The following is a 19774-nucleotide window of genomic DNA, read 5'->3' on the forward strand; positions in this document are numbered from 1 at the left end:
CGGGCTCTCTGCTCAGTGGGGAGCCTGCTTCTCCCTCTCCCACTCCCCCTGCTTGTGTTCCCTCTCTCGCTGTGTCTCTCTGTCAAATAAATAAATAAAATCTTAAAAAAAAAAAAAAAGCACATATCAGCCTTTTGTATTCGCCAGTGCTCCCAGCCTATCCCAAGTGCTGCTTCGTGAAATCCTCTCAGCCTGCTCACATGACGCCTTGCTCAAGGACTTCTTTGGGGGACCCTGGCCTCTTCTGGGTGACGTAGCTGGTACCTCTCACCTGCATATTTAACCCTATTGTGCCAAAGTGTGGCCAGCCTATCTTCTTGAGCACCTGGACCCCCTGTGCTTCCTCGGGCACTCCTAGTGGCTAAAGGAGCCCAGTTGGAATTCCATGTACCTGTAATAGGTGAGGGCCCTTGACAGTGGGTTTCAAGATGAGGGTAAGTTCTTTACCCTCCCCTGCTGTGCTCTCCCTTTCAGCTTCAGTGAACCCAGGCCAATCAGCAGATCTCTTCTTGCAGGGCAATGAATGCCCCATGAAAGCTGTGAATGGGACTTCTCTTTCAGGCTGGAGAAACGAGGATTGAGGGAAAGAGTGATCTGGGGATTCTGGGACAAATTTAAGAAAAGTTCACATTTTGCTGATGCCTCAGCCCCGGAGCGATGAGCAAGGCAACGGCTACACTTGGGTACCAGGAATTCATATCCCAAGACAGGGAAGAGTGGAAGGTAGATGAGGTAGTGAGGTAGATTGAGAAATAATCTAATCTGCTCCCAGAAAGGATGTTGGAAATAGGCTGTTGAATTGCTCTGGAGAAGATGCTGGGGTTGGTACTGTCACAGGTGTAGAGACCCAGGCCGCTGCTCTTATTTGGCAGATAGACACCCCCTACCGACTTCCAGGCCTCGCAGGAAGCACTAGGGTTTTGGTGTGGCGGTTCTATGACGTTGGACTTGAGACACTCTCACGCCAGGGAGCATTACCTGGAGGTTCTGGAGCCTGCAGGAATTCTGGAGGAGAACCGAAGGAGAGGCTTTTGGACCTAGAAGAAACCTGAGAGCCCATTAAGCTCAACCCTGACATTTTACAGTTAAGGACACAGATGGGAAATGACTTGCTTGTTCAAGGCCACACTGAGTCAGAGTGGAGTCCATATAAAACACTGGGTGCTGCGGTTCTTACATTGAGGTCTGCCACACCCGATGATTTCTCATACACTCTCCCACCCCATCTCAGTTCCTAATCGTGGGGTCTGAGTTATCAAGGACTATGTACCTGGCCTAAGATGAAATGCCATCCAAACTGTGGGGACGATGCCACCATTAACCTCCCAATGCCCTCACTTTTTGTGTCTCAAGTTGCCTTTCAACAGGGAGAACCAGACTGTGGTAGAAAGAAAACAGGGCTGCTGCTAGCCTGATCTCAAACCCAGTGGAGAAAGGAAAAGTACCCCAGAGGATCCTAAAAGACACAACAGCCTTTGGTGGGGTGGGGGAGAATTTATTGCAAACTGTTATAATTAAAGTGATATTTTACAAGTGTTTAAGACAGAGGGCAGACAGGCTGTGAGCCAGGCCTCCGCTTCAGAGACGCACTCCTGGAGGGAAATGGCCCTTGCAGGGAACACGGGACTCAATCACTACTGCCCATTAGGCACCGAGTCGCGGTGGAGTCCTCTGAGGGAGCCGGGAAACAGGTGCTCGAAATTCCAAATCTTGCTCCACCCTCGCCGTGCACATCACCTTCCCGGAGCAGGCCGCAGAGCCACCCTGGGGACCGACATGGATCCGTTCTCTGGCCCAGGCTTTCCGCCAGCTCAGGCTGCCCGGCTCTTCCTCATGACCATTCATCACAGCCTTCCTTCTGCCTTTCAGACGTCTTCCCAACTTGTGGCTTAAAAACACCAGCAGGAGGAAAAGCAAGGAATATTCTTAATGTAAGTCCACAGCCAAAATGACTCGAGAACTGGGTGTTTCCCGGGGTGGGCAGGCATGTGGATGGTTCCCTGCATTCTTTATCCATAGGGTTGCTTGAAGTAGCATAGAGCTGATGAAGGTGCCGGAAGTCTGACCTCTTAGGACTCGTTCATGTTTCTGAGAACCTATGGGGATGATCACTGGGCAGAAGCAGAGCCTCACAGAAATGCTGAGTCAGGGGAAGGGCGGAGAGGGGAAACTGGGTGAATCCTGAGATCATTCCCAAAGGAAGGGAGCACTACTTTCAGAAGCAGCAGCCGGAAGGGTTGTGCCAAGGCTCTGCTCGAGGGGTCAGGGTGCTTCGGGTGGAGGAGGAGGTCCCTCTTGCAGTTCTGGGTTACTGTTTAGGCAAAGCGAAGTCCCAGGCAGTTTCCTGTGCACATTTCCACATGGCCTGCATGAGGCGGGTGAAGCCCATGTCTTTGGGCTTCTCGAGGCCTCTCATCAGCCGCTGCTTCATGATGGAAACAAACTCCTTATTGCTCAGCTCCCCATTGCCTAGAGGAAGAGACAAACACAAGAGGGATAAGTGGAGGCCTTGGAACAAAGACACTGAGAAAATTCCATCGTTCACACAAGGTGGGTTCCAGAGCCCAGTGCACTCTCACAGCCAAATTCAAACGAATGGTTTGCTCCTTCCTTGATGTTTCCGATTACAAGTCAGTGACAGTTTAGTGTAGCGCGACAGAGGTTGAACAAGAATACGTTGTAGGTCAGGTCCTATACTAGGAGTTGAGAATAAAGAGGTAAATAGGACTTGGTCCCTTGAGATACTCCCAGGCTGTGGGAGAGACAAATACATTATTTCAACAGTGTGGTAAATGCCATCGAGGGGTAAACAGAAGATGCTATGGGGGCACGGAGGAAGGGATCTAACCCAGGCTGGGGGTGGTGCAAGTACAGAGCTGTAAAGGCCTCCTGGAGGTGACTCCTAAGTTGAATCCCAAAGGATGAGCAGAAATTGGCCAATTAGAGGGGAATGAGACGAGGGAGGCGTTCTAGGTAGTGGGAGTGGCCCAAGCAAAGGCAGAGGCAGGGAGCAGCCCGACTGTTGAGTAGTTAGAAGTGCACACACGGGCGGGGTCGTAAACAGAAGAGGCGGGCAGGAGACAGGTCCCCAAGGGTCTTGTATTTTCATTAAAGGGTTTGTGCTTTATCTTCTAGGCAGTAGAGCACCAGGAAAGGACTAGAAGTGAGTGAGATGGAGTTAGATTTCCATTTTGGATGGATTTCTCTGGCTGGATGTATGGGGATGGGACTGGAGAGCGGCAGTAGGGAGTCAGTCAGGAAGGCTGCTGCAATAGTCCAGGTGAGAGATGGAGGGGGCAGTTCATGCTAAAAACCAAAGTCAAAATCTGGCTTTGGGTGAAGCCCATTTTCTCATGGCCTCCCATTCCACCCTCTTCAGTGACAGACTCTCAGGTCTGGAGAGGAACCTGGACAGCATCTGGTTTAACCAAAGGTCAACCTCTCAAGCCACACAGAACAGTAACCACTTCAACAGTAGAGGGTAGTTACCCTTTGACTACATGCCCAGGAGTAAATGTCTGCTGATTAAAAGAATGGCAGCTGTTACTGGTGGTGATAAGACAACAGGAAACCATAAAACAGACTTTTACTAACGGTTGGTCTGGGAAGAGAGTGGAAAGAAGGAACACAGGGTTTACTTTTGTAGACAGTACCTGAAAACCTAAACTGGCCCTTGTTTTCTGGCTGAAGGGAACACGGACAGCCTCAGAGATACCCACAGCAAGATCAAACAAGCAAACCCAGGGAGACCTGATCTGTGTCATTCGAAGTCAGGAGAGGGACTGCCCTTGGGAGAGGAAGTGGCTGGAAGGCAGCACCAGGGGGCTCTGTGGTCCTGCTAATGTGATGTTTCTGGATAATGCTGGTTACACAGGTGTGTTCAGTTTTTAAAAATTTAGCAAGCTGTATACTTATGATATTTGCACTTTTCTGTATGTATACTTCAATAAAAAGAGTTAAAAAGGAACCTGGCTGGCTGAAAAGTAATCAGTAATATGGCTTATTAAGAATGTAATTAAAAGGGCGCCTGGGTGGCTCAGGTGGTTAAGCATCTGCCTTCGGCTCAGGTCATGATCCCAGGGTCCTGGAATCGAGCCCCACGTCGGGCTCCCTGCTCTGCGGGAAGCCTGCTTCTCCCTCTCCCACTCCCCTTGCTTGTGTTCCCTCTCTCGCTCTCTCTGTCAAATAAATAAATAAAATCTTTTTAAAAAAAAGAATATAATTAAAAGAATAAAAAAGGTCTAAATGAGATTCTTAATATTTTTATAAAGAGAGGCTTAAGATGAAAAAATCTGAGGTAATTTAGGCTGCCAGGGGATTTGCTTCCTGCTTCCCTGAGGCCAGAGCTGATCAATGTGAATGGCTTCTGTTACTTATGAAGCAGGTATATGACTGACTGTCACCTGTGTGCACGTGTCATCTGTGAGTGCAACTCTAAATTCTGAGGTGAACAAGTCTGAAAGGTCAACGTCCTTTGGCATTCTGACCTAAGATCTAGTGCTGGTAGAAATAACAATGGCTTTTTAACTTAATATGTACTTCCTTTTTCTGTAGATTAAGAAAATAAGCCCCAGAGATGTTAAATGATTTTCTTAAAGATGATTCAAATAGATATTGACAGAATCTCCTTCTAAAAGGCTGGAAAATCAAATTTCATTTCTTAGGCCTTCCTAGAAGAGGGGAGCTGTGAGCTGTTTTTAATTTTAATTAATTTAAATGTAATAGCCACACGAAACTAGTAGAATATCATACTGGACAGGGTAGCACTAGAGAATAACCCACCCCTACCTGAGGGTGAGGCCATCTTCTTGTCCTAACCCTGGAGTTTTCTTTCACTCAGACCTTGGTTGTGGGTGCAGGTGGGAGGTTTAAATAACTCAAGTTCAACTAGATAACTTCAATAACTTAAGTTAGTGAACACCTGTTATGCGCAAAGTACTACCCGAGGTCCTATGAAAGGGTCCAAAGGTGAACAAAGGGCTTGCTACTACCCTTAAAAAGCTCACCATTTATTTATAGCACCATTATTTACAATAGCCAAGATATGGAAGCAGCCCAAGTGTCCACCAACTGCTGAATGGATAAAGATGTGCTTTGTATGTATATGTATACACACACACACACACTGGAATATTATTCAGCCATAAAAAGAATGAAATCTTGCCATTTGTAATGTCATGGATGGAGTTAGAGTGTATAATGCTAAGCAAAATCAATCAGAGAAAGACCAGTACTATATGATTTCACTCATGTGGAATTTAAGAAACAAAATAAGCAAAAGGAAAAAAATTAAGAGAGATAAAGCAAGAAACAGACTCTTAACTACAGAAAACTGATGGTTACCAGAGGGGAGGTGAGTGGAGGGGGATGGGTGAAATAGGTGATGGGGATTAAGGAGTGCACTTGTCATGATGAGCACCGGGTGATGTATGGAAAATTGTTGAATCACTATATTGTACACCTGAAACTAATATAACACTGGTAACTCACTGGAATTAAAGTAAACACTTTTTTAAAAAGCTCATAATTTAGTAGGGAAGTTATTAGGTCACATACACAGAGATAGAGTACAATACGCAGTAATGAAGACAAACTGAAACAAGTTAAGGAATGAAAAAGCCAGAGTGACTCATTATTACGCTGGGACCAGAACAGAGGTTTCACCGAGGCAGGAACTTTTGACCTGGTTCCTGGATTCCATTAGCCTCGCTTCCTAGAGGAAGATGAGCAATGAATTCTGGCTGGGAAACAAGCAGGGGAGGGAACAGAGAATAGAGGGAGGCGGCCAGCTTGGATTCAGATCCTAGCTATGCTATCTACCACTACCTGTGTGCTCCTGGGAAAATGACTTCACCTGAGTCTCAGCGTCCTTATCTGGAAAATGTGGTGCAAAACTGTTCCTCCGTCAGAGGGTTACCTGAGCAGCTTAGCACAATGCCTGGGTCTTAGTAAGCACTGAGAAAAAGCCTAAGTCTCTGTGGTGAGTATTAGTAGTTGTATGTCAGGCGACAGAGCTGAGAACTGATGACAGCTGATGAACCAGGACCTCTCACATGGGCTAACCTCCAGAGTGGTCACAGACACAACAGACCACTGCGAGCTGGGAGGCAGAAATGTGAATGACCGCAATGTGCTTTGGGAGGGGGAGAGATCAGGACCACCTTCTTTCTAGACACAGTCAGATAATCGCGTGCTCCTAGTCTATGAAGCAGCAAGTTGGGTCTAATCTTGTTTCCTTTTTTTTTGGAGCTTTTATATTTGAGTTTATTTACCTTTTAAAAACACTACCAGAGTTGAATCGTTTCCTTTTTTAAGATTCTTATGGTTGTACATTCATGTAGAAGGATTTGGAACTAGACAAATTGGAATTACAAGAAGAAATGGAAAACACAAACCAGGACCAGGGGTTCTGGTTCTCAGTGTCATGGCGCTGATGGCTGAGCTGCCGCTGTGGGAGGGGGGTAAGCTGAAGAGGTTCAGGCGAGCGCACTGGGGCGCTCTGCAGGCCTCCAGGATCAACTGTGGCCACTTCCAGGACAGTCAGGCTCAGTCTTCCCGCCGGACTCGAGAGGGCCCCACTCACCATCGCAGTCGAAGAGCGCAAATACCACATCACACACGTGGTCCGAGAGTTCCACTTTGGCCACGGTCCTGGCCACCTGCTGCATGGTCACTGAAAGAAGAAAGAAAGACGCTGAATTAGCACAGCAGAGGGACATTCAGTGTCTGTTCTCTGAATGGGTGGGATAAAACTACTCAGTCATAATAAAGTTTTCAGAAAGTGAGAGTTTGGTTTTTTAACCCACAACACCCTTTTCCTTTTCACCTCAGGTTCCATTCTTTTCTACTGCTGCTACATTTTAGGAGGTATATAGAGTTAAGTAAGAATGCCTGGTATTAAGTTCATAGAGACAGAAAGTAGATGAGCGGTTACCAGGGGCTGGGGGTATGGCGAATGGGAAGTTAGTGGTCAGTGGATACAAATTTTCTGTTTGGGGTGATGGACACATTTTGGAAGTAGTGGTGATGGATGTACCACAGTGTGAATGTAATTAATGCTGATGACTTGTATACTTGAAAATGGTTTAATTGGCATCTTTATGTTAATATATATTTTTACCACAGTAAAAATTAAAAAAAAAATTTTTTTTAAGATTCATCAATTTATTTTATTATTTATTTATTTATTTATTTTTTTAAAAGATTTTATTTATTTATTTGAGAGAGAGAATGAGATAGAGCATGAGAGGGGGGAGGGTCAGAGGGAGAAGCAGACTCCCTGCTGAGCAGGGAGCCCGATGTGGGACTCGATCCCGGGACTCCAGGATCATGACCTGAGCCGAAGGCAGTCGCTTAACCAACTGAGCCACCCAGGCGCCCCATCCATTTATTTTAGAGAGAAGGAGAGAGAGTGTGAGTATGTGTGGGGAGGGGCAGAGGGAGACGGAAAGGGAGAGAGAATTTCCAGTCGACTCCTGGCTGAGCCTGGGAGCCTGACTGGGCTCGACCCCACCACCCTGAGATCGTGACCCGAGCCAAAACCAAGAGTTGTAGGCTTAACCCACAGAGCCAGCCAGGCGCCCCCTACCACAGTAAAAATTTAAAAGGTGAAAACCCACATAATATTTCAGGATGGGAATCTTTTTTTTTTTTTTTAAGATTTTATTTATTTGACAGAGACACAGCGAGAGAGGGAACACAAGCAGGGGGAGCGGGAGAGGGAGAAGCAGGCTTCCCGCTGAGCAGGGAGCCGGATGCGGGGCTTGATCCCAGGACCCCGGGATCATGACCTGAGCTGAAGGCAGACGCTTAACGACTGAGCCACCCAGGCGCCCCAAAGATGGGATTCTAATGGTCTAGAGCATGCATTGGCAGCTTTCCTAATAAATTATCACCAGAAGAGTGATGATAACAGAAGAGTGAAAAAAACAACTAAGAACACCTGATATTACAATAGTCTCCATCTTGGCATTTCCTTCCCGCAGGATAGAATATGATAATAAAAAGTCAAGGAAATAAGCAGGCAGCAGAAGAATGGGAGGTGAGGAATGAAGAGGCCTGTGGCAGGTCACCAGGGCGGCACCGTTCCGCTGCTGAGTGCGGGCTGAGCACCTGCATCGATGAGCTCCTTGCCCTTCCTCCCGACCGGCTTCCCACCTGCCACTCTGTCTTTTCCAACTGTGCCCCCTGGGGTAACCGTGGCCCCCATCTCACTAGTTCAGTGGCTGCAGCCTTTTTTGTTTTTCTTCTTCCAGACTTCCAAATCTCTCCTCTCTTACCATTTTCTCTTCATCTGACATTTACTGTTAAACACTGGCACTCATGTGAGAATTGGGTTTCTCATGAAAAACAAGCCAGGAAGGGTTAGGCCATTTCCATCGCCTATCTAGGGGCACGTATAAATTATGTTATTGCTTATAGACACACTCTTAAGTGAGGTGAACCTCGGAGGAAGGAAAAGGATTGATTTTTACTTATCACCTAGCAATGAAGTGTTCTCTCTAAATATCGGATTAGATTCATCCAGAAGCAGTGTGAACTTGAATTAGAGTCAGTGTGCCTTCTCTGATTTCATTCCTATAATTTCAGTTCTTTCCAGTCATTTTCTTCTGCATTCGACCTTTCACTTGGCCTCTGTCACCTCCGTTTATTCACCATAGTGCCCCCAAGGTCAGCAGATACAAATACCAGAGCAAGGCAGAGGTGCAAGGGGACGTAGGAGAGAAGCTGCTTGGGGTCCCCAGACGTGAGTTCTGGTTCCGGCTCCACCACCCACTTGCTGTGTGACCCTGATGAAGTCGCTTGATCTCTTTAAGTTTTTCATATTCACATGAGGGGATCCACAAGATAACTGCCGAAGTTATCTTAGTTCTGCAAAGAAGAGTTGGTGTTTTCTAGAATCTGAGGGTGGAGGTATACAGAGATAGCTGAGGATCGATGTGATGAAGGGTAGAGGAAAGTTGTATTGGCCACATGCTAGGCTATGCCTTGGTGTTCACAGCCTCTGGCTTGAGGGGGACGGGCTGCCCAGGAGGGCAGGAAGAGCCAGTTTTCTCATCCCGCACCCAGGACGTGAGTTAGGGTGATAGAGACATCAATGTCCCTTGGACCTCTTAAGACTTAAGCAGAAGATATTATTTCAGTGGATGTTCATGAGATGTGGTTAATTGCTGACAGGGGAGTTGAAGAATCTGCACGGCTGTAGAAGTTCTAGGGTTTAAAAAAACTTCACCTCGTAGGTCTAGACACGTGATTTTCTCTGCTGGCCCAGGAAGAATTGATTCCTGCTAACTAAACTGCCCGGGGAAGGAACAGAAATCAGCAGGCCAATTTACAACAAGAATAGTAACTGTTAAGAGAACTAAAATGATAACAGCTGGTTATTATACTTCTCAGTTGGAAAATCTACTAAGGAAATTCAATTCACCTCAGAAGATTGCTCAGTGCAAATAGAATCAGATTAGAAGAAACTGGATGCTCTCAAACTGTAACAGAATTACCCTTTGCAGTCACAGAAATAATGTTGTGAGAAATGGATTAAAACCTGTTTTGTATTAAACAGGAACACTTTGTTATTAGCCATTCCTTTTTCTGCATTTCACATCAATCTCACACTTCCATCATAACTGATAACTGGCCTCTTTTCTCTTTCCCAGTTCCTTCCATTCTCTCAGGGCAGACTGCCTATTGCTGATTCCTCTTGATATTCCAAGTGCCCATCCTTCGCCCCAAGAAGACGGGCCCTTTCCTCTAAATAATCCCTTAACTAAATAATATCCAAGGATGTCAGTGAGAGCTCTTGACAATTTTTAGTGAAAAGCTCATTAAAGTGGTACTTAGTGGTTATAGAATAAGGGACCTCTGGAGGCCACCAGCAGGAATGCCTCATTACAAATGCCATCTCTTGACAGAATAATTACAGATTACATTCCATTTCACTTGGAGAGGGTTCTGACACCATTTGTACTATAGGGGGAAAAACGAGGGCTGCTGAGTCATTGTAACGCAAACCACTGGGATGTTACCAGCCAGCGAACAGCCTAGCTGGGGTGCCCTTTCCCTGTCCAAGATCCTCAGGTCCACAGGGTATGAATCAGAGCAGTGGAGGAAATATTTCACTAACTGGTGAGCTGTCAAGCTGTGAGCTCTTGGGACAAGCAGGATGACAGCAGATTACAAGCCACAGTTGGTCCTGAGAGTTGGCTCATTCACATTTGCTTCCACATTCCTGAATCAGAAAGTCATAATTAAATCACAGCAAGCAGAACACCGACCCCCACTCCCCCCCACTGCCCTGCCCGGGTCTTGACCTCCCCATGTAGACCAGGTATTGGTACTGGAATCTGGGTCTCTCTCATTTAAGGATGCTGATTGATGGCTGGGATTCTAGTTTCTAATCTGAAAGATGTCTACCTGGAGCATGAAGTCACCCTGGAGAAGGTCCAGGTTCCCCAGGGCCTATGTATTTCTTTGGTACAAATGTGGTGTGGCTGCCTGAACAACAGATGGACATGAGATCGGGTGATTTCTACTAGATTAGGATAGGGGAGAATTTGTAGAAGCGGGCTCAATTGGCTCTTAAAAATGGAGTACCATTCAGCCTGAGTCATGCCAGGTCCCCAGTTTACTCTCTGGCATGATCCATAACTGGAGAATTCAACAGTAGAAAGAACATATGCTGAGTTTGTCAGAAGCTACGTTACATAAAATTATTTATCACAGTGGTCAAACAGAAGAAGGGAGAGTCCTGGAGGGATAAGAGCCCAGATACCCACTTGAAATCCCTTAGAGACCCTTAGAACTAGAAGGGATCTCAGAGATAAGTGTGAAATCCAGAGAAGTTAGCATCCTGCCCAGGGTCACACAGCTAGGCAGCAGGGCTGGGTCTAGAATCTACGTCTCCCGACTTCTGGCCCAAGGATCTTTTCCCTATGCATGCTGGGGCTCCTTGAACCCTTATATGGACAATACTAGTTCCCCCATGAATGTGTCCAGGTGAAAGGAAAGCCAAATCAGGGAGTACTCCATGCTAGTGGGCAGGGATGAATAACTGAGTAGCTAGAGGCTGCCAGGAGTCAGCATTATAGTTTGATCACAGATCTGATCGCCCTATATGTTGGAAGACATTAGCATTCCCTTGGGAATACTGACAATTTCGGGGACAACATAAAAGGTTTATTAAACTGCAACCCAATGAAAAACATGTGAAACAGAGGCGGCCCTGAGAGCTCTTCCCCCGCAGTTGCCTCTGATGCCCAGAGACAGCTCCAAAGAGTGGGCGTGACCCAGTTAGGAGCTGCCTGTCTCTTCCTAATTGCAAAGGTGTTTGGAAAGGTGATATGCCAAGTTGGGCTGACGGTCTCCAGCTGCGTGGCCATGTGATTCCTGTCTTCCTGGACCGCAGCAGGGAAAATGAAAAGCTGGCTTGTGACTGCCAAGGTTAAGGGAGGGGAGACATTTCTGCTTCAGCCCTGGAAAGGCTTATGATACAGATGTCTTAGTTTCTTAAGTCCATCCCTAGATGGCTTTGGGGGTGGGGGAGAGGGGGAAGGATTTTCCTTTGGCGAGCACTTGTCCTTTCTTTTGTATCTTCTTCCAAGGTACTTTGGCTAATACAACACACGCATTTCAACCTGATTCTGGGGGTCGGGGGAGGCAGGAAGGAAAGCATTCAAGGGAACTAGCAATTTAAGGAGCCAAGAGCAATGCAGTATACTAATAACGAAAATGATAAAAATTCTTTGTTCTGCCTGGTGCTTTTAAGCTGCAGGCGGGTGGCCCCCCACTCTGTGCCCTCAGGCTGCCCACTCATCAGAGGTGATGCTGGTGGTCCTGGCTCCTAAATACCAGTACATTCCACAGAGAAAACCTGCAGTCAGGTTTCCTGAACCTCAGAGCATCACCCCAGATGACGGCTTCAATGGGCTTACAGGCTTAATCTAGTACAAACCGGGGGCGCCTGGGTGGCTCAGTTGTTAAGCGTCTGCCTTCGGCTCGGGTCCTGATCCCAGGGTCCTGGGATCGAGCCCCGCATCAGGCTCCCTGCTCAGCGGAAAGCCTGCTTTTCCCTCTCCCACTCCCCCTGCTTGTGTTCCCTCTCTCACTGTATCTCTCTCTGTCAAATAAATAAATAAAATCTTTTTTTGGCTTATAAATAAAATCTTAAAAATCTAGTACAAACTGATTTACAGTAAGGTTTATTGCCGTTATCCATTATTATATCTGGCTTCATCAAAAATCCTCATCATATTCTGTTCACAAAAGGCAAACATTTCTACCAGCACCATTAGGCAGTGATTTTAGCTGACACACCCAGAGAATGATCAGTTTAGTGGGGGAGACCATATATATCATTAAGATTGAGAAATACGTAGGAGAAATATCAGACATATTATTAGACACATAAGGGTTACAGTGGAATAGTGTGTATTAGGGAGGAGGTACATTTTGGATCTGAATTCTAAAGGACTGAAGAGACGACTGCTCCAGATCTGTGCATGTATGGCAGTGGGTGATGTGGGGTGGGGGCGCGGAGGAGTCCTGAAAGCCGGAAAGGATGCTAACGCCTGGCTAGGGAGCTAGAACAGAAGGTGGAGGGAGGGGTGGGTGGGTGGGGAGAGCCTCAGGATAGACATTACAGTGCGCCAGTCAAGGCCCTTTACAAGGAAACCTTTATAACAAAGCCAGCTCTTCTGTGGAGACCAATTTCCCCTATTCACTTGTTCTTGCCTCCTTGGCTCTTTAAATTTGCATTCTTTTTATTTGAAAAAGCTGTTTTCCATTAGGTAATATATTTACCTGTTTGAAAATTCAAATGGTACAAAAGGCTGAAGTATCCTTCCCAACCTTATCCCCCAGTCACCTAGTTGTCCGGAGGCAACCAGTATCTCCAGTTTCTCCAGAAATATGGATATAAAATCAAATTTTCATTCTTCATTTCTTCCCACAAAAATGGTAGTATATGGGTTTTTGCTAAATATATGGGTTTTGCTTTACTCATTTAACAACATATCTTAGAAAGAATTCCATACCTGTACGAAAACAGTTCTTTTTTAACAGCTGCATAGTATTCCACTGGCAGGATATATATCATTTATTTAACCAGTTCCTAATTTATCCAACCTCAACCTTGAGGAGGAAGTACCTTTTATTCCCCCTTCCCTTACAACATTACTTCCTTGGAGGCCTGGTTCAACAGAACTTGAATCTCCGATAGCTAAGGGGAGAGCAAATGATATATTTAAAATTTGGCTTGATGAAATAACGTAAAAGGCTAAATATTCCTCACCTTTACAAGTTTCTCATCAAAGCTTCAGAGGCTTCTAAGGGTAGTAAACCTTGAAGTAACAGGGCTTGCAATAATTATTAATCTCTATATTTCCCCAGTTGGTGGAATTCCTTTCTGATCCTTTGCTCAGTGGGATGGAATGTTGGCTAATTTTGTCCTTATGTATCCATTTATGTGGATTTGAGGCAGTTTATCCTACCTCCCACCCTCCTCTCTCTCCCACTGGTAATCATGAATCTCCAAAGCAGCTCTCTCCCTCCTTGGGGCACTTATATAATTTTACTAAATCATAATATAGTCAAAGTAATGTAGTTAAGTCAGAATCAATCTTTAGAATTGCTTTTTTTTTTTTTTAAAGATTTTATTTATTTATTTGACAGAGAGAGAGCGAGAGCAGGAACACAAGCAGGGGGAGTGGGAGAGGAAGAAGCAGGCTTCCCACCAAGCAGGGAGCCTGATGCGGCACTCAATCCCAGAACCCTGGGATCACGACCTGAGCCGAAGGCAGACGCTTAACGACTGAGCCACCCAGGCGCCCCTAGAATTGCTAAGCGACTTTAAATTTGGGAAAATAAACGAGTTCTCTGCAGAGAAACTGCCTCATAAAGCAAACATTTCTTTCAGAATTTGAGCTTCCTTGACTTCATCATGAATCATTTTAAACATTGATGACTTTGTCTTAAATGAATGGAATCCTGGCCAACACTCCTCTTCACATATAAATGTTTTTACAAAATGCAATGATGAACTGAAGCACAGGGGCTTGCCTCCCACAAACTTTAAAAGAATTTATAAAATAGGAGCTTTCCCCCCATATAACCTGTTCCCCACACATCTTTGTGACATTTCTACTCCTGCCTTCATGCTATGGCTGTCTGGGGGATGCTCTCTCATACATTTTTGCTGTGAACTTTTCCTATTTCTGCTTTCACGTATAAGCACTGAATCCCTTATATAATTCTCTAGGTTCTTCTAGCAGCAGTGGTTGCCATGAGCCAAAGAAAACAATGGTGTGGAAGTCAGTGAACCTAAATCTCTGGTCTCAGTTTGTGGCACACTACTGTGATTTGAGCAAGTCATTTCCTTCATGTGTAAATGAAGAGGTTAAAAACAATGAAGTAAGGGTTTAAATAAAATTATTTCCAAGCTCCCTTCTCACACTAAAATTTTATGGCTGCCATGTTACTTTTTAGATGACAGTTAAAATGTCCATATCTTCAGAAGCCTTCAAAGAATAAATGTAAAGGTTCGTGAATTTCTGGAATCATGGCTGGTGTGGCGGGCAGAATTCTGAGATGTTCCCCAACATTCCCATCCTCTGGTGTATGTGCGTATATATATATATATCTATATCCCCTCTATAATCTCCTCTCCTTGAGTGCAGGCAGGACCTGTGAATATAATGGGATATCACTTCTGTGATTAGGTTACTTTATATGAAAAAGGTAATGGGATAGTCACTCCCATGAGTACAATTATATAATAAAAGAATGCAACTCAGCACACTGGGGAAAAAGAGTCTCCTGCTGGCTGTGAAGAAGTGAGCTGCCATGTTGTGAGGGGGCCCTGCTGAGAGTGATCCCTGGCCGGCAGCCAGCAAGGAAAAGTCCTACAACTGAAAGGAAATGAATTCTGCCAGGAACCTAAATGAGCCTGGAAGAGGACCCTGAACTGCAGATGAGAATGCAGCCCTTCTGACACTTGTTATACTTTAAACCTTGTTATGACCTGAGCAGAGAAGGGACACAGAGACGGTCGACCGTCTGCTTTTGGCTCAGGTCATGATTCCAGGGTCCTCGGGTTTGAGCCCCATGTTGGGCCAGCAGGGAGCCTGCTTTGCCCTCTGCTCCTCCCCCTGCTCATGCTCTCTCTCTCTCTCTCTCTCAAATAAATAAATAAAACCTTAGAAAAAAAAAAAAAAGACTGAGCAGAGAAGCCAGTTATGCTGTGCCCAGATTCAAAGAACCTGAGCTAACAGGTGTTTTAAGCTGCTAAATCTGTAGTCATTTGTTATACAGCAAGAAAGCTAAGTGGAGAAGGTATTTAATGGTTGGGAATGTCCTTCTGAGGTTCCTGAAATCATACTTCATATACAGCTGCACTCATTTTAGGTACATTTTACAGAACTGTCGATCTTCTGCAACTCCTATACCAAACTCCACAAATGAGATCTTTAGATACACTGGCCAAAGTCTAATTAAGTTTTAAATTTCTTTTTTTTTTTTTTTTAAGATTTTATTTATTTATTTGAGAGAGAGAGAATGAGAGAGAGCACATGAGAGGGGTTAGGGTCAGAGGGAGAAGCAGACTCCCTGCCGAGCAGGGAGCCCGATGCGGGACTCGATCCCGGGACTCCAGGATCATGACCTGAGCCGAAGGCAGTCGCTTAACCAACTGAGCCACCCAGGCGCCCAAGTTTTAAATTTCTTAACAAGAAAATAAATTAAATCTGCCACCCTACTTTTGGGAATTCAACAGCGCTGCTCTGATTTCAAATGTATCTGATAATTATAAGTTAGTTCATTTTCACACAAATCTGGATGTAACTTTAGGCTATAACATGTCCCTTAAAACATTACTACATTCAGTAAAAAAGCTGATTTAATTATAGTCCTAGAATTTCAAATCTGGAAGAACCTTTGGAGATATTTAATATCACTCAAACCTGAGGGTCAGAGAAGTTGTGACTTGCCCATGGTGTCAAGAAAACTAATGACTTGGGAAGGTGACATAGTTGTATCATTCTCCCCCTCACACTAGGCTTTTATTAGAGCATTTCACCATCCATTCCAGGATCTGACCATGTCTAGAATTAATTCACTCATTTAGTCAACATTAGATGAACATCTACTGTATATAAAGAATTGTTCTATGACCAGAGTAGGACACAAAGATGTGGAAAACGTGGTTCATGTCCTCAAGAGTTTATGGTGTAGTGAAAACTCTCCCTTGAATGCTGAGGATACTAGAGATGTTAACAGGGGTTAGATATTCCTAGAAAGAGTGAACTTAAATAAGGATAATGCCTTCTGAAAGCAATGATCTCAAGAATTTTTGGATGAATGATGAAACTATGGAGAAGCTCGAAGCTCCAATCCTCCTCATTAATAAGTGCAAACAACTTACAACTTCTAAACTGATATGAAGCTCAAAAACGACTAAAAAAGGGGCGCCTGGGTGGCTCAGTCATTAAGCGTCTGCCTTCGGCTCAGGTCATGATCCCAGGGTCCTGGGATCGAGCCCTGCATCGGGCTCCCTGCTCAGCGGGAAAGCCTGCTTCTCCCTCTCCCACTCCCCCTGCTTGTGCTCTCTCTCTCGCTGTGTCTTTCTCTGTCAAATAAATAAAATCTTAAAAAAAAAAAATGACTGAAAAAAAGCAGTAGATACTACTTCCTAAGAGAACAAAAGTAAGCCCCATGAGGTCCTAGAGTAATCTTTTTACTTTTGTTTAATAACTTTTTGCTAAGTTCTCATATTGAGAAAGCTTGTTTCCAGTCTATAAGCTCCTTAATAAGATAATCGGACAGAGGAAAGACAGTATCTAGGGGTTGAAAACCAGAATAGGCATCTGGGTATAGTTATACTTTCCATCTGGTATATTAATATAGTATTCTCTCATGAATTGTCATAATAACCCTGAAGCAATATTCTATTATCACCATTCTACAGATCAGAAAACTGAGGCTTTGAGAACTTAAGTGATTTGTTCAAGGCCACAAAGCTAGTGAGTAGCAGGGACTCAAACTCAGATTTGAGTTTGAAACCAAAATTTATACTTACAAATTTCGTGCATACAGTTAACTCTCAATAAATGCTAGATGTTAGGACAGTATCTAAAAGTGTAACAAAGCATTGCCACACCAATGAGTAGACGTGGTAAAGAACATCTTGATTATTAGAATCTGAGAGGTCCATATCCATACATCCTATGTTTCAATGTTGAGAAATGGACTGTTTAGTATATACACATGTCTTTTTCTGTTTTGTGGTATCCTTTAAAGGGATACCAACTTTTCTTGTTAAGTGACCTTACTTAAGCGACTTTAGGCTTCTGTGTATTGGTTTCTTCACAAAGAGTAGTATGATTAGGAAGGTGAAGAACACAGATCTGCCTACTAAGACGTTCCTCTGTGGGATAAGAAGCTAGATTAGATAACAACTCTGAGTCACTATAAGGTATGCACCGCAGATGTCAGAATGTGTCTGTAGGACCTGGTCCTGAACAGAAGAGACAACTGTATGGGGAAAATGTCATGTCATAGTTCATATTCAAGAGAAGGGTACTAACTCCAAAACACCATAGTTTACTAAAAGGCCTTTATTCTCACCCTAAGAATGGTCTATCCTTAGCCAAAGGGAACTGGAAAGAAATAGCCTAGAGCCTGTCTTTCTTAAGCTACTGAAAAGGATGGTTCAAAATGGCGAACCTTCATTGCCTTCAGGATTGTGTTTCAGCAAAGATTTTCAAATTCCAGGGGCATTTTGGGAAGTACTGAGAGGCAGCACGATGGTGTGGAAGGAATATGCATACTTTGGGATTAGAGAGGCTCGAGCTTGAATCGTGGCTCTACCTGCTTAGCTGGGTAACTGTGAGGAAGCTGCTTTATTTTATATTTCCTTGTCCACCAAATGGGGGATAATACCAACTACTTTTCAGGTTTCAAGGATTAAGAGAGATAATGTCCATGAAGCACTCGGAGTTATGCCTGGCATACAGAAGTTGCTATGAAATGACAGTCGCTATTAGTGTCCCAGATGTGCGATGGCCTCACAGTCCTCCAGATGACACTGCTAGGGGTCATTCTTAGGTCTCAGCAGAGGGTGGCAGTTTGTCTGTTGAAGGTAATTGTTCAGGATACAGCAGTTGGTTGTGTGTTAGAATTTACTCCATTACTAATTTCTAACTTCCCCAACAACCCAGTAGGGACCTAAATACCAAAAGACTAAGGCCCCTTTACTCATTCAAAATAAGACTCAAAGAATTTCAAAGCCACAAGGATTCTTAAAGGTCATCTATGCCATCCAGGTCACTTCAGAAATAAAGGCAACAGAGACCATTTGGTATGACTGATATTTTAGGAAAAACACCTGGGGGTATAACAAGAGTATCCTGCAGGAGTTACGGCACAGGCTTTACTAGTTACTCTCTTGGCTTGTCAGACAAGGTAAACTGTGTGTACAGAATGACTATAAAAAATTAAGGACATCCATGTCATAAATTACGATTTACAATCTAAGCAGGCTTGTGCTGGGGCATGAGTATTAAAGGCCATGGACTATATTTGTGTGATTATTCTCCTGTATTACCATTCAAAGGACACAGGGAACACAACTGGACCTACAAGTTTACCAAATCTATAATATCCTGAGGTGCTTTATAACAGGGCCTCACCATACCTGGAAACCTTGTATTCTCTTCACAAAAGTAAGAATATTCTTTTTTTTTTTTTAAGATTATTTATTTATTTATTTGACAGAGAGAGACACAGTGAGAGAGGGAACACAAGTAGGGGGAGGGGGAGAGGGAGAAGCAGGCTCCCCTGCTGAGCAGGAAGCCCGATGTGGGGCTCGATCCCAGGACCCTGGGATCATGACCTGAGCCGAAGGCAGACGCTTAATAACTGAGCCACCCAGGCGCCCCAAAAGTAAGAATATTCTAAGTTATAAAAACCACAGCTCATTTTAGAGCTCCAATTCAATTTCTAACCTTTCCATCAGAGGATGCCATCAGGGAGGAAGTTGTGTTCAGTTTTCCATTACCTTCTTCAGACCAGGTAAATCATTCAGACAGCACTTGAGAGGTTATATATCTAAGTTCATGCCCCGTATGTGTACGAATAAGCAATAGAACCAATTCCTCTTAAGTGCTAAACAAGAGACGACCTGTAGGGGAAATAGACACTATTTCATGGAGGAAGGTTCTTTCTTCAAATGGTCAGAATTCACCAAGGACATTTCGCATTTGTCTGGGAGTTTGTTATTCTCACACGGGCCATGAGGAACTAAAGAAAGAGGCTGGATCATGCTGTCATATGGTGAATCTGTAGTTGCCACCTGCCTGGGTTCTCAAACTGTTCTGAAGAACATTAGCTCTGTAAGTTGTTAAGAGACATTTTGGGGCAAATCAAGTTTGAGAACTGTATGGCTCTCTTGGAGATTAATAATGCACATTAGCATATTAAAAAGTTGGCAGGAGTGGTGCTGCAGGAAGAAATTCTGTATAACTGGGCATTTTCCAAACTTATTTGAACCATGGAACATTTTTTTTTTTTTTAAACCCACAGAACCATTAACATATTGCAGTAAATAGTGTTCTTCACAATGCTGTTTGGGAAATTCTGTGCTAAATTATGTCTAAAGACAGGTTTGCAAGCTCTAAAATAGCTAAGGAAGAGACAGTGCCAGGGCCTCTAAAAGGTGCCAATTTCTGAAGGTCCTAACCTTCCGGGGAAAAATGAAGACAGCCAAGACAGAACAGAAGGAAGA

The 19774-nt window shown here is 44.4% G+C and overlaps 1 protein-coding gene across 5 annotated transcripts in view; it reads right to left on the reverse strand.

The window, feature by feature from the left end:
• Window positions 1-1251: 1251 nt before the first annotated feature.
• MICU1 (mitochondrial calcium uptake 1) overlaps window positions 1252-19774 on the reverse strand; it is a 238976-nt gene continuing 220453 nt past the window's right edge. For 3 of the 5 annotated variants that reach the window (XM_032423966.1, XM_032423968.1, XM_032423964.1), the window contains 2 exons: window positions 6584-6673; window positions 1252-2469 (listed from right to left, as the gene is read on the reverse strand). In XM_032423966.1, coding sequence (XP_032279857.1) covers window positions 2309-2469; window positions 6584-6673 — 251 coding nt within the window. In that variant the 3' untranslated portion in view covers window positions 1252-2308. The remainder of the gene's footprint in view (window positions 2470-6583; window positions 6674-19774) is intronic. The other 2 variants (XM_032423965.1, XM_032423967.1) reach the window with 1 other exon arrangement.

This window comes from Phoca vitulina, unplaced genomic scaffold (assembly GCF_004348235.1).
Source record: "Phoca vitulina isolate PV1807 unplaced genomic scaffold, GSC_HSeal_1.0 scaffold29, whole genome shotgun sequence".
Taxonomy (NCBI): domain Eukaryota; kingdom Metazoa; phylum Chordata; class Mammalia; order Carnivora; family Phocidae; genus Phoca; species Phoca vitulina.